The sequence below is a fragment of the Sinocyclocheilus rhinocerous genome, unplaced genomic scaffold (assembly GCF_001515625.1).
Source record: "Sinocyclocheilus rhinocerous isolate Xijiao unplaced genomic scaffold, SAMN03320098_v1.1 scaffold666, whole genome shotgun sequence".
NCBI lineage: Eukaryota > Metazoa > Chordata > Actinopteri > Cypriniformes > Cyprinidae > Sinocyclocheilus > Sinocyclocheilus rhinocerous.
In genome coordinates this window covers 893,466-914,396 of record NW_015661984.1, presented here as the reverse complement: position 1 = coordinate 914,396, position 20,931 = coordinate 893,466, and the positions used below count along the sequence as shown (strand labels likewise).

The following is a 20,931-nucleotide window of genomic DNA, read 5'->3' as shown; positions in this document are numbered from 1 at the left end:
GTGTGTGTGTGTGCGTGTGTGTGTATGTTTAGGTGCTTAGTTGGCCGCCTCTCTCACCACAGCCTGATGTGGAACAAGCTGCCATATCTGACCAAACCCAGAAATCAAAGGAGTGTAATGACCCATCAAAGACTAATAATGTCTCATTTGCATGTGACCATGACTGTTTGTCAGCAGAACTTGGTCAGATATGTAAATGGCTCTGTGGAATTTGTTTGTCTTTGGGTTTGATTGTGTGTGTGTGTGTGTCGCTCCTCTCAGATCCTGCTTTTCAGGATTGCTCCGCCTCTCTGCTGTGCAAACAGTCATTTTAAATGACTTCCCTCCAGATCTGTATCTGGTTGCATCTGCGGAACAGCTGCCCGGGCACATTCACACTATAAACTCAACCTTGCCCTGCTTAGAAAAAGCAAACTGCCCTTTGGTTAACCTATTAGCACACATACGGCTCAGATGAGCCATATGAAGAGACAGTCCAAGGGCACCAAATACTGCTGTGTTGAAAGACACCCATTAACACAGCTTCATTACATTTTTAAATGGACTGACACTTTAAATGCAGCTTCCAGCCATATGTCACTCTTGAGTTCATTTTACAAATCCTGCCTTTGAAACTCACAAGTGAGTAACAGAGTCAACATAAAACAGCATTTGCAAACCATTTTACTTATAATGTGATGCATTTCTGAGTAAAAAGGGATATTCAATGAGATAAAAGTAGGGCAAGTAAATGGAGACTTTAGCCTAAGTCTCCTGCTTCTCAATTTTTTATTCTAGAAAAGAGACCCTAGTTATCTCAAATGTGCCTCCTCTAGAGTTTCATCTCAGCTTAGGATCTGGTTTTTAAAGCGGAGCTTTGTCTTGCTCCGTGGCTGTTTGACATGTGAATGCAGCACATGGCTGATTATGCATGTGCGCTCCTCACATAGATGACAATGAAGCGGTTCGACCGCGAGTGGACCAAGCCAGCTACACGATGAGGAGGTGTTCATTATTATGTATCTCTTTCTCTCTCCTCTTATCTCCAGGATGCTGCTGCTAAGCTGATATCTGAACAGGCGAAGGCCAAACTGACCAAACAGTATTTTCCTTGCTTATCATCATCTGTCACCATCACTTCCTCTTTATTATTCTCCTTCTTCCCAAAATATTTTTTTCTGCTCAGAGGCAGAGGTTCTGCTTTCATAGCTCAAGACTAACTGCAGGTCTCATTAAGCCCACAAAATACTTTAATTTTCGTGTATGTGCTAGGGTATACATGCAGTGCATGTGGCGTAATAATTTAATCAGCAGCACGGTATGCACATACTGTGCAAAGCCTGGTTTTATAAGCATGTGTTCTCTGTACGGTCATCTCGCAGATGAACTTGACGCTAATCGAGTGCTGCATTGATGACATATTTTTGTAGGTCAGCCCATAAGTTAACATCACCCTGGTTCCCTTGACAAAAACCCAATTGCATAACCATTGGATTATTGGAGAAAAAAAGCTCAAACAAAAGTTTACGGTTTTTACACATTTTGTTCATCATGATAATCTTTACAAATGAACTTTTATGAATTTTGAAGCCTAAATACAATCACCAGAAATAAAAAGCTAAACATAGGCTAACAACAAACTACAGCAAGGTCACATGACTTTAATGTCACCTTCACTAAGCTTTTGAATTTCTGTAGTCCTATATAGCCATGTGTTAGCCACCCCCTTTTTCAAGACAAGTAAGCCTTTTAAAAATGTTAAAAGAGTATAGAGCTATAAATTAAACTAGCAGAGCTCAAAAAATTATCTTGGATAAATCTGATAAGAATTTTATATTAAGTTTATATATATGAGTTATATAAATTTATAATGAAATCTCTCACTTTTGTCTCAGCAAATCTGAACATAGATTGAGAAATTGTTGAGATCTGTAAAGTCTAAAGGATATAACTAGGGTCTTTTTCTTTTTCTTTCAGAAGAACATTTTGAGAAGCAGAAGATTTAAACATCTGCATCCTCCATTAGGACTGGGCATGCGACAACAGAAATGTTGCATGACATCCTAATTTAAATATCTGCTATCAGAAAAGAATAACGACTCTGCAAGCTGTATAGTACATCAGGCACACGATTTTAATGGGAGTGATTCAGTTTTGACGCACCAGATGATCAGAATTTCCTTATATTAATTTCATTTCTGATATTTGTTGTCTACAGCTGTAATCATTCTCTCCGTTTCTCAGCTGCTGTTTTGCATGAGCACATGGCTGGAGAAGCTCAGATGGATAACAGAGGGAGAGAGGAAGCTCCAGTGTTCCTCCAAACCCAATTTCACAAGCCACAGCAGCTGATGAGAAGGTGTGGAGCTGTTTTCCGTCCTTCCCCTGACAGATCTGGGAGATGTTGCTCTCATTGGATGAGAAATGAGGCCAGTGCTTTAGAGAGCAGGAAATGGTGCAGGGATCTTACAAACATTCAGATCCTCCATCAACCCTTTTCACCCCCACCCCCTCCTGACCATGACATCATCCCCTCCCCCTTCATCCCGAGAGACCAGAGAGAGATGGGAAGAAGTAGAACATGGGAAACTCTTATATGTTAGTCCGAGGGGGAAAAAAATATTTGTCTTACACAGCCTCTTGGTCAGAATATCACTGACCTCTGAATGGAGTTCATTCATAAGGAAAGTTCCCAACAATAACTGATCCATGGGTCATCTCAGCCCCAAAAAGTTCTCAGAAATCAAGGGTTTTACTTAATGTAATACATTATGGCGATTGCGATCTAATGTGTGTTTTGGTCATATAATGTTGCTGAAATGTGCTATTTGTAGCCTTTTATATCAAGCTAATTGCTACACCTGCTTAGCATTTCTCATGCAAACATTTCTCATGTATTAAAACTATTTGCACTGATTTATTGTGTTGTTGGTTACATTTTGTTCCTTTGTGCAGTGGCTCAGGAGATGAGTCTTTAAGTCTGTCAACAAGCTGAAACAATAAAACCAACGTTTTTTGAGGTGGCGTGTAATGTAATCTTGTTAAAACGGATTTCATAAAATTGGTATTGAAAAAGTATCGTTCAGGAATCGGTATCGAAGTCAAAGTATCTGTATCGATGTTAAAAGAATTTTAACAATACCCAGCCCTACTTCATTATTTCATGTATATTTGATTAAATATGTCAAGAAAGTTTTATTACAAGTACTGTTTAAATTTTATATTGAAACATCTAATTGGAATCAAAACATATTTATATTAAAAGTTGACATAAAAACGGCCTTATGTGCAATTTAACTGTTTTTATACAACTTAGTTGATTATTAAATAAAGTTGATTAATTGATTATTAAATAGAGTTTATTGTCAGTTTCGGTTTTTGGCTACTTTAAAACTTTATTGACGGTTTGGACACTCCAAAGAGAAAGGAAAACTTGAAATCGCATCATATGACCCCTTTAATAAAAAATTCCATTTGTTGCATCACTTTAAAGTACTGATTGTTGCACGAGTTGTTCTCATAACCCTGTAAGGCTACAAGAAAATCTGAGTTAGCACTTCGATTTGCACAATGTTTTGTTGCTGTGCTAAGCTGAATGTAAAGAAACAATGTCCTTCCTCCTTAAAGCCTATAGCATGCCTGTCACAGCGATAGCTATGGAGTATTTCAACCAGTTGAATGCACAAGCGCTGTGAAGTTAAGTGTAATCTGACCTGGCTGTGGAGAGACAATTGACCCTGTGTTAGGAGACTCCTGTCAGCAGTTAAAGAATTCAGCAGAGGCTGAGATGTTTTTTCTACAGACACCATCCCCCTCCACATCGATTGTGTTCTGCAGCCTCTGATCCTTACCAGCTGTGTCCTGAGTGGTAAAACTTAAGTATGTGACAGTGTAACTTGTTATAGACCAACACAGCCAGTCTCAGTAGCACAAAGAGCCGCAGCATTTGCTTGGCAGAGGAAATCACTCTCCCTCTGTTACTGTATACAAATCAGCCATGTAAAAAAGAGGAATACAGTGCTGACGGGAATGACATCATGGTTATTTCTCCTCTCACTGACAGACCAGAGAAAGGAAGTATTGTGTCCTCAGCCATGTGAGACAGTTGCCTGTGTGGTGCATTACATGCTGCCTAAAGCATGATCTTACAGTCCACCGCAGACGTTTACATCATTGGATATTTTATGAGATTCACTTCATTCAGAAAGTCCCTTGTGAAAAATAAGTACACTTTAGCAAACATACAAAAAAAGTACTTAATATATTTTAAATGCGGATTGAATATACTGTTTTCAGACTATTCATTGCATGTTATTTAAAACTAAATTCAAATGTAATATAATTTACATTTATATTAAATGCAATTAGTTGAATTTAAGAGTGTTTTCGACCCACTTAACTACATTATGAAACTACATCTCTGTAATTTCATAATTTTATGGTTAATGTGTGTTGCTGCATATACTGACAAGCATTTATAGTAAACTACAATATACTTTTATGTCATTTTATGTATTTAAATATATTTGTAATGATGAAGTTGCAATTTAGTACATTTAAAACATCAACTGTAATATCTAATAACACACAACTTTTAAAATTACAATTAGCTTTTTTCCATGTGATTTACTATGCTAGTCAAAACATCAAAATAAGTGTACTTCTTTAAAGCATGACAAAATATTAAGTGCACTTTTAAGTGTACGTAAGTGTGTTTAAGAAACAGTCAGCCATGAAAGTGTACTTGTTCGATCTGGCCTACATTGTATTATGGTCTTGATTATTACTCTGTCTTCAGAATGTCTTTAAATTCATGTTTTATTTTTCTGTTGTATGTGTTTATGGTTTGATTTTTATGTACAGCACTTTGGTCAGACTTGTGGCTTTTTTAAATGTGCTTTATAAATAAATGAACTTGAACTTGAAATACTTTCCTTAAGAACACTTACAGTAAATGGCCTTTTATTCCATTAAAATTGTATTATCTGCAAATGCGGTTTCTTAAAACGCACTTTTAAGATTCAAAGTACACATTCAAAACAATTAGGCTAAGCGCACTTCATTTTCCCAAGGTGTTTGAGTCCAACTCAACTTAAAGATCAAGCAATTACTTGCTAAACACAGTTAGCTAACAGAATACATTTGGGGGCTTTTATCTGTAATAAATCACACCTTCACACCAACTGGATTTCTACATCACACATTAACTTGCTCTAACCTTGACGTCTTGCTCCAGTGTTTGGATAAGCTCCCCGTCCACTTGTCCGGTCTGGGCCACGCGGATGCTGCGTCTCTCTGCCTTCTTGAGGCGGTACTGCAGGATGCGGCAGGTTTTGTTGGCCTGATCCAGCTGCTGTCTGAGCTCCTGGAGCTGATAGACATCCTCCTCCATGTACATGTCCCTCATCTCCAGCATCTCAGAGCGAAGCTCCTCCATCTCGTCCTGATACACACACAATGACTATGCGTTTTGCAAGCTTTTTCAAAAACATATTGAACATTTTAGTTAGACATAGACAATGATCTGCAGGGCTGCCAACTGGTGTCACCCAGGATCAAGGGTAGCTAAAAAGCCACTTGAGATCATGGTAGCTACTAATATCTGTATCATTATGTATTATGCTGCATTATGATTTTCCTCAAGACTCTTTTACTACACAGTTTACATAATAGCGCCATGTTTAGAAAGCAGTTTTGCTCTAACCCCAAATAAACTATTTATGCCTCAAACAGACAAAAATGCATTCAGCTTTCAGAGGCTGATAGATGCAGTGGGCCACCGCGTGCTGCCACACATTTCCAGTGAATATAGGTCAACTACTGCAGCGCGCGTCACGTGCTCAGCGCGCGGATAAACAATGGAGTGAAAAGTGGGCGCGGGCGCAGTGTACTGACTGACTGCTGCAGCATCTGTATACAGCTGCATTATTCAAGCAACACGCGCGCAGGAGCAACTAGCCACTAGCCTTTTTAACGCTTTTATATTAGGCGTGGCAAATTAAATAGATTTGGTTCTGTCGTGGTCTTGTGATAGTTTATGAAAGCCGAGATTACAAAAGAATCACTGTTTATCTCTTACATATGACTCATAGTAATTCTGGAGAAATGACCTGCCCATATGATAGTAAAAAGGATCTTAAACATATGCCTTGCAGGAAGAATGAATACAGTGTTTCCAGTTGCAGGGGGAAGGAACATAGACATTTAGATAATGATATATGGCAGAAATACAGTATTATACTGGTTACCCTGTGACTAGTTTCCACCAGAAAACTATAGTTATACAGTTATTTTGACTAATTGCACTGTAAAACATGTTTTCAGCATCATAAAAACGTCTTGTTTCCACCTCATAACAATTTCAGTCATTTCTACTCAGTTTTATGAATTTCTTAACTTCGTTTTCTTGATTCAGTAAATTATTTCTAAGTGGGCTATAGTATAGTGTACCAGTTAGATTTTTAGAAATGCAATAATCTAGCATTTTCATTTTTAATGGGTTACATTTTTATAGTGTAGTAATAATCATGAAATAATTAAAAGATTCTGAAATCTTCTTGGTTTACTGTAACTCTACTGTATACTTTAGAAAAAATGTTAAAGGTCTTTAAAGGTTCAGGCAAGAACCTCCCTGAGCATCAAGCACCGTTTTGGTTATGTTTGGTGCTTGTTATTTTGGAGGTTTTGATGTTGCATTAGCCTATATGTGACCCAGGACCACAAAATTAGTCTTAAGTAGCACGGGTATATTTGTAGCAATATCCAACAATATATGGGTCAAAAGTATTGATTTTTATTTTATGCCAAAAATCATTAGGATATTAAGTAAAGATCATGTTCCATGAAGATATTTTGTAAATTTCCTACCGTAAATATATCAAAACTTAATTAAAAGTAAAAAAGTAATATGCATTGCTAAAGGACTTCATTTGGACAACTTTAAAGGAGGTTTTCTGAATACTTTTTTTTGCACCCTCAGATTCCAGATTTTCAAATAGTTGTATCTCAGTCAAATATTGTCCTATCCTAACAAACCATACATCAATGGAAAGCTTATTCAGCTTTCAGATAATTTATAAATCTCAATTTAAAAAAATGGACCCTTATGACTGGTTTTGTGGTCCAGGGTCACATACATTTTGGTTCTTGGCTGTTTAAAGCACCAACACATAGATGATTTCTAAAGAACTAGACAATAACATCATGTTGAACCTGAAACAATGTGGCAAGATATTTTGGTGGAAACTGTGGTTGCCATGGTGCAAATTTTATATAACAATAAAAAAATAGAATCATTATGTTACCTTTAAATAATCATTCTCCGACCTGAGTTCCTCAATTTCCCTGACTAATTCCTCATGCATCCCGTCCATTAATTCCTCAGTCAGGTCCGAAAACGCCAAGGACGTGCTGGCGGGCATCCTGCTGTCGAACGAGGTGAGCGAGCGCTCGTCGCCGGGAGAGACGCTCCCCTCTGCGGTCTCCATTCCCAGCGAGAGCCGGTCTTTCTCCAGGCTGGTCTTGGTTTGACCACTCTTGTCCAACAGTCCATGTTCCGCTGGCGCTTTCTCGCCGTCGATCCCCCCGCGGCTGCTGGTCTCGGTGTCGCTGCTGGGCGCATCTGTGGAGACTTTATTCTCCTCGGAGGCGCAGTCGGAGAGCTCCGAGCTGCTGTCGGTGGGTGAGAGTTTCCCCGGAGCGCAGCCGGAGTCCTTGCTTAAATCATCCGATCCGATGCTGGCGTCCGAAACTTTTCTCCGGCCGCTTTTATTAGACTTCACGATGCTCTTCTGAGCACCGGCCGCGGACAGCGCGGGTTTGCCGGCCGGTTTACTCTTCTCTGTTTTTGTCTCCTTCCCAGTAACCGGGCTACGTCTGGACACGCGGCCGCCTAAATATATGGCCCCCGGTTTAACGCTCAGCGTTGGCGTGCCGATACCGCCGCAGATTTTAGTGAGGGACCACCCGGGCACATCTTTGGGTCTTGCTGGAGACGGTGCCCGGTGTATTTTCTTTTTCTCGGTAACTTGTAGCGGCTGGGCAGGCTGCTGTTGTGACGGCTGCGGCTGCTCTTGTTCTCCAGTGCTGCTCTCCATTAGTGAGGGACCACCCGGGCACATCTTTGGGTCTTGCTGGAGACGGTGCCCGGGGTATTTTCTTTTTCTCGGTAACTTGTAGCGGCCGCGCGGGCTGATGTTGTGACGGCTGCGGCTGCTCTTGTTCGCCGGTGCTGCTCTCCATTTTCTGCTTTTGCCTCTTCTCCTTCGACGAGACAAAATGCGTCGGGGAACCGGTGTCAACCTTTGTCTTGGTCATTCATTCCGTTTACGAGTCCCGAGTATGGCTGAAATGTACCTCCTCTCCGCAAACACAGAGGCTGAACTGGTAAACGCTTCACACCAGATGAGCCGACATCAAAACCTTTGGAAATCCAAAAGAGAATATAATTGCTTGGCTTGAGATGCTTCTGTTTTCTTCTGTTTACCACGTCTGCAAGATATCCCCCTGTGCGTCCTCAGTTTGAACTGCGGCGGCTGCTCTGCTGAGCGTCGGCTGGAGAGTTAGTTCAGTTGGGTTTCTTTCTCTCCGCCCAGATAGCGGCTCTGACCGTGACGAATGCATCTGGAGAGCCTCGCGCGCAGAGCAATACTGCCACCAAGACACTACACGTGAAAAAAGTAGACACATGAAAAAATCCCTAAATAAGGGTTTGGAATCGACAACCGGTTCTTATTCAGAACCTGTTCCATTAGAAAAATACCGAAATCGAATGATTTTCACAATGTTTCCGTTAAAGATTAGGATAAAGATAGGCCTATTGGATAAGTTGCTAGATGTTGTCAGTTACGTTAACACTGATTTTTAATGAATACCACTTTTTTGAAATATAAAATTCTCTTGAAAAAAATCTTCCACAACTTACTCTATACATTATTTGTATTATCAATTATGTAATAATGTTGTATTATTATGTATCCCAGTGTGGTTTTATTATATTTATATGTTTACACAGCTATTACAAAAAGAAGTAGGCTAATATTTTTATAGTGCTACAATATTATATAATAACTGTATAATAATTTTTGTTTGGATGGCAGAATTTATTATATAGCCTAGTGCAGGGGTAGGCAAGTTCGGTCCTAGAGAGCCGCAGTCCTGCAGAGTTCACCTGCCTATAGCCTTAGTAATCCTGAAGACATTGATTAGCTTGTTCAGGTGTGTTTGATTAGGGTTGGAGCTGAACTCTGCAGGACTGCGGCTCTCTAGGACCGAACTTGCCTACCCCTGGCCTAGTGCTATTTAAAGACAACTGCTAAGTGTTTGAAAACAAGCATTTGTGTCACTGGATTTTTGGCTGAAACTTTTATAGTTACTTAATGATACATAAATTTTTCTGTGCTGAATACTGCCTCCTGCAGTGGAATGGGAGGCTGAATGATGAGGCAGGAATGTGAGCACAGGTCACATGCGCCATAATTAGTCTGTAACGATGGCTTTATTCAGAGACTGTCCTCCTGGCCGAACACTAGAGCCTTATTAAGGGCCCCTTCTGGGACCCTGACAAAGGTGGTGCTCCCCGAACTTCGCATAAGCACATAGTTAACACATAGTGCTGGAGACAGGGCAGAGAAACCGGTTGCTGTCTGTACTAACTGAGCCGTTCTCAATGCTACATGAAAGAAGAGGATTTATCCCAATCCTCCAGAGTCTTTGAGACGGAGGCAGATCAATGAGAGGCTTTACTCAATCTTTTATTGATTTAAAAAGAGGAACAAGCCTTTTATTCATCCACAGATGATGCATTCCTGTGTATGCGCAGTGTATGCTTCTTATTACAACAAACGCAAAACTGGCATTATATGTCAGAAATGAAAATAACACAAGTGTGCTGATGGCATTATTTGCTACAAAACTGCTGTGAAACATATTTATAGTACTGATAAATAAGACCTTTTGAATGGATAATGGAAAATTGACTGCATTTGTTTCCTGTAAGACAGCAATGATCTGTGCAGTGTTGAAGCGTTTAGGGATTTTGTTACTGTTATGACTGTAATGGCTGTCAGCAGCCTTGCCACACTAGACTGAGGAATGCAAAACCCACAGGGAGACACAGAAAATATCCCCTGTGCTGCTGGATATTACATATTCTATTTCATGGTGGGCTTAATTAATGTAAAACAGTATTTTAGTCCCATGTCCTATATACTTGGCCTAAATAACTGTGGTAATGATACTAACAGGATTTCTGCTGTTGTTGCTCTGTCTCTGAGGACTGGGACCCCGCAGTCCTCTGGTCTCCATGTAATGGTTGTGGTGGCGGCAATGACAAAAGTGGGTTCATAAATCCTTTTTGGTCTTGTCTGATGAGAAATACATCTTGTGGACTCTACATGCACATAGCTTGACTTAAGAGTTACTTTAAGAATTTTGTTTTTGTTTATATAAAATGATGATTAAAATTATTTTATATTAGCAGAAAACACTGGGAAATTGAATAAAAAGCCCTTCTCATCACTACAGTGTTTTTTTTTTTCTTTCTCTAATTTTTCTCTATCTACTTACCACCAAGGAAAAGGTCACCAACAGACACTTTTGATGATTTAAATAATAAAATACTACTAATAAAAATAATAATAAAATAGAAAATTAAATAAGATAAATAAATAAGATAAATTAAATAAAACTCTTATTTTTAAAATGGATATTTCTCATAAAATTATTTTGCAATTTTGTATTTATTAATTTGATTAATAAAGCAATCTGTAAAATACACAAAAACCCATGGGTTTTTGTGATAATTGTTATCTATGTTAGATAAACTATGATCTAATGTCAAATGCATTTTGCATGAATATTATTTGCACAATAATAAAGACAAATATTTTTACATTTTTATAATATTTGTTTTAAAGAATGGTGGTTGCAACATTGTTACGCATATTTTATGTTAACAATGGACACAAATCAGGGTATTAAACTTTATTTAAATATGTGTGGCATATTTTGGTAATGGGGTTTCAGAAATTCAAACCTTGCATAAAATGAACAGAAAACAAAACATCTTGTATAACTTTTTCCATGATTTCCATGCATGACCATTTGTTAAATAAAACATTAAAAAAAAAAAATGTTGCAACTTTTGTAAAGAGTTTCAGGCCCTATTTAATACCGTCTTTTTCTCTCAGAAGCTTTAAATTTGTACAGATATCTGCAAGACCAGTTTCTGTGTTGTTCATGGGATACAATATAAATTGGTTCTAATAGAAACAAATTTCTTATTTGTATGTCAAAGAATAGACATGCTAATTTTAACAACCCTTTGGTGTGTTTTTTCAGCTAATGTATCTTAACGAGGGTTGATATTACAACATCATTGTCAGAGACATGAGCTCAAAGCAAATCATTCAACAGATGTTTTGTGTGTTAATTTAAGCACTAGTGCCACCTAATGGCCACATTAAGCAAACACAACACGGTTATCACTTCCCAGGTTAAATCGAGAGGATAAAAAGATCAAACCTTTACAGAGAAATGACCCTTTCCTGATATCATAAAGTGTATTGTATATATTATTGTTTCACATTTGCTTCCAGGTTTCCTATTACTCTTGTCTGACCGTGATATAAAGATTCGCTTTACACATACTGAGTCAAAGTCCTGCATCAGCGATGAGAGGGCAATTCTTTCTGTGCAAGGAGAAACAATGCCATGTTGTACAGGGTCAGTGGGTGTAATTGGCGTGTGTAATGCTGGATGAAAGAGTCCTTTTTACTGGAGTTGTGCTCAAGTCCCACTCTTTAGTCCTGTGAGATCTGTTGGAACAACAGTGCAGGACTAATTGTACCCTGATGGTGCACAAAACGTCAGGATGGTTTTTGATGAAAAGTTTATAATTTGCCTCTACCACAGTGTTTTATTGCTGACGGCTGACTGGCTGCTCTGTTCTGGATGGATGAATATGTGACTCTAGGCTCTAGACAGCACAAATTTATCTCTGGATACTGTATATTTTAGCCATCAAGGCCAGTATGTCAAAGGGACAACTGTTTTCAACCTTTCAGGGCTGTATGTCGTTGTCAGCCTCAGAGGTGGTTTCCAACACACACATTTCAATAAGTAAGCGGTGAGGTCAGTGCTGTACTGAGCTGCTCTGGGAACCGTGGGGTATATCAGTGACGTCTGCCTTCATTATTAATGAGAGACATAAAACAAACTTGTATCAATAATTCACAAGCTTTTCATTATGCTCAATCGATTGCAGTATTTGTGGATCATAATACACATGCAGATGCAGCCAGGTCACTGTTAACCTGCTTCTCTGTACTATTTTACATTTTCATCAATGACCTCTAGAAAGGACTTCTCAACATTATATGAATTCACTCATCTCTTAGAATGAACATTTGGCGAAATTGAAACTGGAGTAGCCTGAAAGGTGGTTCAAAGAACAGACTGTAATATATGATAAGCAAGGTTGTGCTGACCGGTTCAATAACTTGATGATATATGTGTGTGTGTATATATATAATATATAATATATATAATATATAAAATATTTTTTACTGTGCATTTCTGAAATATGGACATCAACTTGACATAGTCACCAATGATAAGCTACTATTAAATATATTGTAGAAACTTTAATTTTCTGTAAAGCTGCTTTGCAACGATCTGTATCGTTACAAATAAACTATATATATATATATATAGTGTGTCTGTGTGTGTGTTCCAAAGTTATATTAGAAATTCATTACATTAAAATATGACATTAAAATGATATTATATTTAAATAGAATAATATATGCATACACACTTTGTTCCAAATTTATAATAGAAATTAATTACATTAAAATAGTACATTAAAATTTGATATTGTAATATATGCACACACTCCATGTTCCAATAACAATATTTATGTGAGCAAAAAAAAAAAAAACATAAACATAATATAAAATAATGTCATGCTGTGTATCGTAAATAATAAAATAAATTTTTCTTTTGTCATTATAATATTAAATTAACGTAGGAATTATTTCATAAAATTTTTCTTGAAGCAGTCTTCTTTAGACTCCTTCTGCTTTTTTAATTACATTTTTTATTTAATTTGGTAGCAGTACCAGGTAATACCTGCTTGAAGTTAAAACAATAACTGTAAATATGAAATTTTGTGTTACATTTTGTGGAAAACTATAGTGACTTTTTGGTCCATTTTTGTAAAGATTTTTAAAATTAATTAAATCGTGTATACGCTTATTCGCTATTATATATGAAACATGTTTATTTACTGTGTCCCATATTAAGTCATTTAAAAATAAATGTTATTGAGATTAACCCTTGTGCGCTCCTCATTTGGGAGTCACACTCATAGTCTTCGCAGTCAAAAGTGACCGAACACCTTTTTTTTCTTCTTCAGTAAAATCAATCTAATATATCTTTGTTCAATAATATTTTTTTTCTTTTGTATTTTGAGAGAATTTTATGGTACTAATTAACATTTATGCAATAATTATGATCAATGTTTCCCACTGAAAATAGTACAAACATTTTTTTTCTAATTTTTTAAAATTATTTGTCAATTAATGCAGTATTTCAGATTAAAATAGAGACTAGGCCATTAAAAAACAAATTTTTAAGGCAGAATAGCACCTCCTGGTGAGAGCAAAAAAAGGGAAAACCTGTCATTTCAATTCCTGTTTAGGACTCTATAGAGAGGCTCGTGAATTCCCTAGTTGTTTTTATACATAATTGTGTACTTTTATTAGGTTGTGGATTTAAATGTATATTAAGGCATTCTCAAAGACTACTTTTTGTCAAGGTTTATATTTTTTGTTGTTTTAAATGTTGATCTGAAGTGTAGGTTTTTGCATTATTATTACTACATTCAAACCTGAACACAGAAAGCATTTTGTTACACAAAACATTAAAATTCTATAAAAATGTAACAAAAAAATAACAGGAATGCTTTATCAGAGCTTAATCCTTCTGGCTCTGATCTGATTTTAACATCTTATTTCAGTCTTCTGACTCATTTTGGCTATATGGTTATAGCCATACCAATTCATTTGAGTATGTTATAATTCTATATGTGTGTGTGTCTGTGAGTGTGTTTAAGTGAGTCGATGTATCTGTTTTACACTCTTGATGTTTTAGAGTGTAACCCCTTCCTTGCTGTCCACTTTTTTTTACTGCATTGTAGTTAAATTATTGATTTTATTTTACATAGTTGGAGTGTTACAGTCACACCAGTTCATAGGTGTGTGTGTGTGTCCGCGTGTTTGTGAGTTGGTGTGTTGATTTTGCACTCTAGATGGTTTAGAGTTTGACCCCTTCATTGCTGTGCAATTTTTTTTCTGCATTGTGGGTGATTTGTAGATTGTACACACAAAAAAAATTCTGTATTTTCGTTTTTTTTCCCCATTTCCCATTCATTTCCAATGGCTACCTATTTTTTACGACCACTTAACTTTTTACAATCATGCCCTCAATATTTTTTGTGTGTTCACATACCAAGTGCCATAAAAGTCACCAAGTTTTGTACCATTCTGGTGAAGCTACGATTTTTTCTTCAGAAGTGACCGATGATCGCACAAGGGTTAAGTGAGCCAATGCTGCGTCATAAACATTATTGTGCAACTACAATGCAAATGGTCTTGCTCTGACGTAACCCGTCAGGCGACTATAATTCCCGCACTATAATTGGCCAAGAGGCCTGTCAATCATATCGCCCATATCGGTTTCTTCCGGCTGTGTGTCAGCCCTTCAACAGCAGCAGCAGCATCCCTGCCCAAGAGAAGCGAAATCCGGCCGTCATCACAGGTAACGATTTTCTTATTTAAAAGTAGCTCTTTGGACTCATCCACGCCAGTATGTGAAGTTTTAAAGCAACACTTTCCAGCGAACGAAACGCCCTCGCGCCGTTGCTTAGTAAGTTTGTCAGTTAGCTGCTGGAGCTTTAACGTTAGCCCGTTAGCATCTGTTTACAGGCTCCGGCTGTGCCTCCTAACCTAGGAAGCTGCCTACATGCACAACACTTTTGAGTGAACAGCGACCACTGGCAAAACTCCGTGAGTAAACCAGAATGTCTCAAAAATGCTGTCTAGTTAGGCACCTCACCAGTTTTTGAGACACAGCCCAGATTCATTAGAGTGAGAGTCCTGAATCTTTTGGTTTTGTTGTCTTTTTTTCCACGCAGTTATTCACGTTTGACAACCAAGTAAAACAAATAAACAAAAATATCCAGAAAAGCCTTGTCTCTTGATTCTCAGTATGAGTGTTAGAGGTCGAGCCCTGTCGTGTTGATTTTGAGGGCTGTTCAGCTGTCAGTTCTTCAGCTTATTTTCCTGTTAAAAGTAAACAGACGTTTTGTAAACGCTTTGCTTTCCGGGTATTTTCATCTGTTTAAGTATGTTAACATATTCTGCACCGACATGAGCAAGTCTGTGTTATTGTTATTCCCTGGGGCTTTATACACCAGCATGTTACAAATTTGAAACAACTTGCTCAGTACATGACTGGGAACTTTCTTTACTGTAAGACGATTTGTTTTATTTTCTGCAAGTCATTCCAAACGTTCTATTTTAGCAAAACTGTCAGAATGACAGGTTTTGGATTGATTATTATAATTTTTTTTTCAATGGGGCGTGCGTGTGTATTAGTGTTTGACTTATTTGCACAGTGTCATGTTGACTCATGTAGGTTCCAAGGCTTTTAATTGCAGAAACGGTGTTTATATCTGACAAAAACTAATGTCATTTCTATGTAGCCTATAAAAGTCACGCCATTCCATTACTGGTGTTAAAGTGGGTAAAAGGGTACAGTATTGTGAAGTGGGTCTACGCGGACCACTGAACAGTTATTGCTTTATTTCTGTTCCTGAGGTGTTATGTTGTGTGTAGCTTGGGGCAAGTTTGTAGACAGATATAGATGAGTATCAGGCCACATTCCAGAGAGTAAAGCAAGGTGTCACTGCTTTGATTTGTGTGCGTGTACATGGAGATTCCCAACACCGCCTTGACTTGCTAACTACTAGTGTGTGTCATTGTCAGGTATGTGCTTGCACCTCTCCCAAGCAGACTACATTCCAAAGGTCTCAATGAAACTGAGTAACGCAAAAGACTGTGATTCATTCCATTTCTTAAATCTTGTGGGTGTTTGTGTGTTTCCCTATAGTCACTATAGTCACAGGCAGTCATGCCCTTTCAGGTATTTCCTCTCTGCCACTGGTACCTATGCGAAAAACCTTCACAGAATTGGAATGCACATCATTCTTAATAAACTCTAAATTCTCTTTATGGCTTTATGAAAATTTGTTGAAAATGTACTCACTCTCAGGACATCCAAGAGGTAGATGAATTTGTTACAGATTTGGAGAAATGTAGTATTACATCACTTGCTCACCAATGGATGCTCTGCAGTGAATGGGTGCCGTCAGAATGAGAGTCCAAACAGCTGATAAAAACATCACAATAATCCACAAGTAATCCACACCACTCCAGTCCACCAGTTAACATCTTGTGAAGTGAAAAGCTGCGTGTTTGTAAGAAACAAATCATTGAGGCGTTTTAACTTTAAAGGGATCCTATTATGCTTTTTCACTTTTTTATAATAGGACCCTTTAAACCATCAGTTCTGGCCAAAATACCAGTCTATAATCCATAATGCTGTTTTCTCACATTGCCATCCATCTACATATTTGTTTAGAACTGTTTTGGACTTTTCACTTCTAAATGGTACTTTATCTGTGCATATTTCTCTCCTCATGACAAGATGACTTTTTCACTGGAGAAAGCAATATTATGGATAGAGGTGTTCAAGATGTTAAAGGTGCTGTATGTAAGTTTTTGACTACTAAAGCATAAAAATACCATAATGTGTTTGCAGATATTTAAGAAACATGCTAAGTTAACATACTTGTTTATCTGAAAAACTATGCTACAGTCAGTTATTCTCCTTTGAAAATGTGCGTTCCGGGCCGGAATGTCGGTCACTGTTTTGGTTTGTGAAACCCGCCCACTGCCAGTTTACCCAATTGTATTTCGGCACCCCGGGTTGCCAGTAGGCGGAAAACACAGCACATTTCATTTCATTCATCGTCAAGTGCACTCGTTCCTGTTGGTGTCGTCAATCTGGCAACCTGCGTGTGTGTCAAGTCTGAGGAGGAGGGGCCGGGTGAAAAAAACCCTCTCCAATATTTTGAATTTGGACTGCAATACCTAGTTCAAACACTCTGTGTCAATCCTACACACAGCACCTTTAATTGATGGACTGGAGTCGTGTGGATTTCTTGTGGATTATATTATCAGCTGTTTGGACTCTTATTCTGACGGCACCCATTCACTTTAGTGGATCCATTGGTTAGCAAGTGTAATGTTAAATTTCACCAAATATGTTCCTATATCCGGTATCTGCATCTTGGATGTTTGGAAAATTTAAGCAAATTTTCTTATTTGGGTAAACTATTCCTTTAAGAATTTTAGCAAATTTTTTAAAACCATGTTTAAAAACATTTAAATTCATTAAACCTAATAAATGCACAATAAATTCTGCAGATTTACCCTCAAATAAGTGCAGAAAACCCAAGTGATTCTGTCCAGGCCTCCTTATGGGCGATTATTACGTCAAATCCATTCTGTCAACCCTTCATTTCCCAAATTTCATTTCTATCCCCTGGTTCAATCGAACAGGATTCTGTTCAAATGCAACAGGACCTGATTGTGTGCTGGATCTCGTTAGACCCAGCATTCTCATTACCAAACCTGCACCTGAGTCTTTTCACGCAGATGCATTGTGCGTGATTATCGGTTGCCACGGCCCCCGCATTCGGTCGTCTCTGATTGCGTTCCTCTCTCTCCCGGCAACGCTGTTCCCAGACCAGAGATCATTACTCTAGCACAACATCGTGTCTCGGGGGACGGCTGAGACGTCTGTGTTATTTTAACTTTTCAGCTGATTGCAGAACACTTGTTTTCTCATGTAGGTGAAAGTGCATCAGAGATAATGTAGCAGATTCTGTTGAAAACCTTGAGCAATTCTGTCTCTCTCTCTCTTTGTCTGTCGTCTTTGATTTCAGAGGACTGATGGTGTCTCATGTTGACCCTTTGCTTATTTTGACATTGGCTGCAAATTATCAGTGTGAATAACCTTTTTCTGTCTTTTCATCACACAAAGCAATCATATGACTTATATAATACACAAATCAACCAGTAAATTATTCAGGGTTTCTCCTAAAAATTTACTTGCATTATCTTTGTGTAATATTAAAATTGGTTTGATGATCTGAATCTTTTAAGTGTGACAAATATGCAAAAAATAAAAAAAACAGGAAGGGGGCAAAAACCTTTTCACAGCACTGTGTATATATATATACAAAATTTTTCTTCTTACCCAGCTCAATCAACCAATGGAAAAACTCTACATACAGGATACAAATATATTGTTATATTTCATAACTTTTCAAGTATTCATTTATGCTGTGTAATGCCTGTTGCTAAATAAGGTTGTATATGAAAATTTTTCCTATTATGTTCAATGGAGATAAAGTCGTACATGTTTGGAACAACATGAGGGTGAGTTAATGTCAATGATGACAGTACTTTTTTTTTTTTTAATTTTAGATTAACTATCCCTTTAAGATAACATCTCACACCTTCACATCCCTTATCTTTTAAACCCAACCGTCTGCATTTTTGGAAAAACAGTTAATGTTAAGAGTTGGTCTGTCCTTGACACAGACAGCTGAAAGTTGTCTTCCATGCTGCAGTTAGACTCATTTCCTTCTCTCTGATTTACTCATGAGTCATCCGTGTGGCCTGACCCCTGACTTTTCCCTCTTAAAAGCTTATAAATAACCTTGACCTGCACTGAGGAAAACGATTCCCAATTGAAAACAAGCATCACATTGTTTGGGTCATCAGAAACCAATTAGGCCTTGCAAAATGGTTGAGATGCTTTTGAATAGCTGTTTGAAACTTATGCTGAACAATGAGTTGATTGATACGTGCAAGGAAAATAGATTTTTAATATAATCTTAATTTAAAAATCGAGTGATATTTGTTTCAGACTTTATCTTCTAGTGGAAACATCAGACTTCTCCAATCTTTTAGTCCTCTTTAACCTTGCACCTTTCTTAAAATCGACTACAAGCTCATTCATTTTGAGTAAAACAGCCATATGTCAAAATTCAATCAACAGCTGATGGATGAAACACAATAAAGAAGTCCTCAGTCTGCTTTTTTCCCCTCCAGTAATACATTATGCTCTGATGTACGTCACAAGATAGAAAAGAAAGAGCTTTGTCATCATTTGAAATGTATTTCCTAATATTGCAGATTGGTTGGTCTAAAGAAAATGTCTAATAAGGTTTATTATTAAAAAGCAATAAACATTGCATAACATATACTTGTAGGTTGGCACCTTGCTTTGCATATCTGATCTAATAGTGGGTTGGCTCTAGGGATATGCCGGTATCAAATTTTCATGTTGCGATTTAATTGCTAATGCTTTTGTTACGGTAGTTTGTAATATATAATTATTCACGGTATTTAGAAGTGCCCACGATAACAATATCGTGCATATTCATTACCGTGATATATCGCATTACCGAATACCGGCACAAGTCTAGTTGGCTCACTGACTTTGAATTTCCTGTGAGATGGCCATGAAGTCATAATGGTTAAAGAAAGAAGTGTAGCAGTGAAGAACTCTTCAGTACTGCTTGATTTGTCTTTGCTTTTCGTGTTACTTAAAGACTTCAGAGTTGTCCTGGGGCTGTAATAAAACTGCTAATTGCTCTCCAGTAATTTGTGCTCAGGGAATTCGCCGAGAACAAAAGGTAACCTACTAGAACAGACTGGGAAAGACATTCAGCAAGCTTTTTTTAATTAACTCTGCAATGGCTACATAAAATTGCGTAGCTGGTTAATAGACTTTAACCGTGCTAGAAGCATTCCCTCAGGTCTCGTCTAGACTGAGATAAGGCTGTCCCGTATTCGTCACAGTACAGGTCTGTCTGTCAGGTTACACTCTTTGGAAGTAGACAGTCCAAAGTTCAATTCTATATCAAATGTGTTCCTGCATACAAGCCCATGGGAGGAGACCCACACTGGCTCCACCTCTCAGTTAAAGTGCGGCCGGGTAGTTTCAGTCAAACATGACGGATGAATGGGTGCATGAATGTAGGCTCTAAGATCATTGGAGGAACAGGTGAATGATGGGATTTTTGTCCATTTCAGGGTTTTTTTTTTTTAAACCGACTCCAAGGTTGAGTTGTTCTCTTGTTTGTGACTCTGGTTTTGACTTTTTGTCTCTCCACAGGTGTCCCTGTTTTGGATGTGGTAACAAGTCTTCAGAGACAAGAAAGTGAAAGAGAGACCATGTTTTAGAGACCCCGTGTTGGCAGCCCATTATCTACAATGAACAATGAAGACGAGTTCTATGATGCCGTCACAGGTAAGACATTTTAAATGGCACGTGATGGTAGGGCTGTTTTAAAAAAAAAAAATCAGTAGTATGTTTAGTATTTAATGAAGTGTCCATTTATGCCGCTTTTTTGCAGCCAAATAGCACTGTAACCAATCACAGACGTTGTGCACATGATTGTAGTGGTGATGAATGGATATTTGAGACCAAAAAGGTACCTCTAAAATTTGAAATCCTAAAAGTAATTTACGAAGCTACGAGAATACTTTTTGTGCACAAAGAAAATAAAAATAACGACTTTATTCAACAATTCATCTCCTCCGTATCACCCTATAGCGCCATTTTGGAGAGTATCACATACGTAAACCAAGTATGCAACGTATGGACGCGGATACACTGTTTACGCTTTGATCTGCACGTAAACAACGTATCCGCGTACATATGTTGCATACGTTGTTTCAAAAACGCTTTAGAAAACTGAGTCGGGCCAAGTACCAAAACAAACTTGTAGCCAATCAGCAGTAAGGGGTG

General features: G+C 37.9%; 2 protein-coding genes across 3 annotated transcripts in view; one reads left to right on the top strand and one right to left on the bottom strand.

Annotated features, from left to right (window-relative positions):
- Nucleotides 1–8,528, bottom strand: part of LOC107727023 (protein SOGA1-like) — a 51,358-nt gene extending 42,830 nt beyond the window's left edge. Inside the window, exons 1-3 of the mRNA XM_016536773.1 lie at nucleotides 8,167–8,528; nucleotides 7,284–8,039; nucleotides 5,198–5,422 (exon numbers count right to left, since the gene is read on the bottom strand). Of these exons, the coding sequence (XP_016392259.1) occupies nucleotides 5,198–5,422; nucleotides 7,284–8,039; nucleotides 8,167–8,295 (1,110 nt within the window). The 5' untranslated portion in view covers nucleotides 8,296–8,528. The remainder of the gene's footprint in view (nucleotides 1–5,197; nucleotides 5,423–7,283; nucleotides 8,040–8,166) is intronic.
- A 6,181-nt stretch (nucleotides 8,529–14,709) lies between these two features.
- Nucleotides 14,710–20,931, top strand: part of LOC107727008 (oxysterol-binding protein-related protein 2-like) — a 19,215-nt gene continuing 12,993 nt past the window's right edge. Inside the window, exons 1-2 of one of the 2 annotated variants that reach the window (XM_016536746.1) lie at nucleotides 14,710–14,799; nucleotides 20,296–20,430. In XM_016536746.1, coding sequence (XP_016392232.1) covers nucleotides 20,394–20,430 — 37 coding nt within the window. In that variant the 5' untranslated portion in view covers nucleotides 14,710–14,799; nucleotides 20,296–20,393. Of the gene's footprint in view, nucleotides 14,800–14,883; nucleotides 14,908–20,295; nucleotides 20,431–20,931 lie in introns of those variants that run through there. The other variant, XM_016536747.1, reaches the window with a different exon arrangement.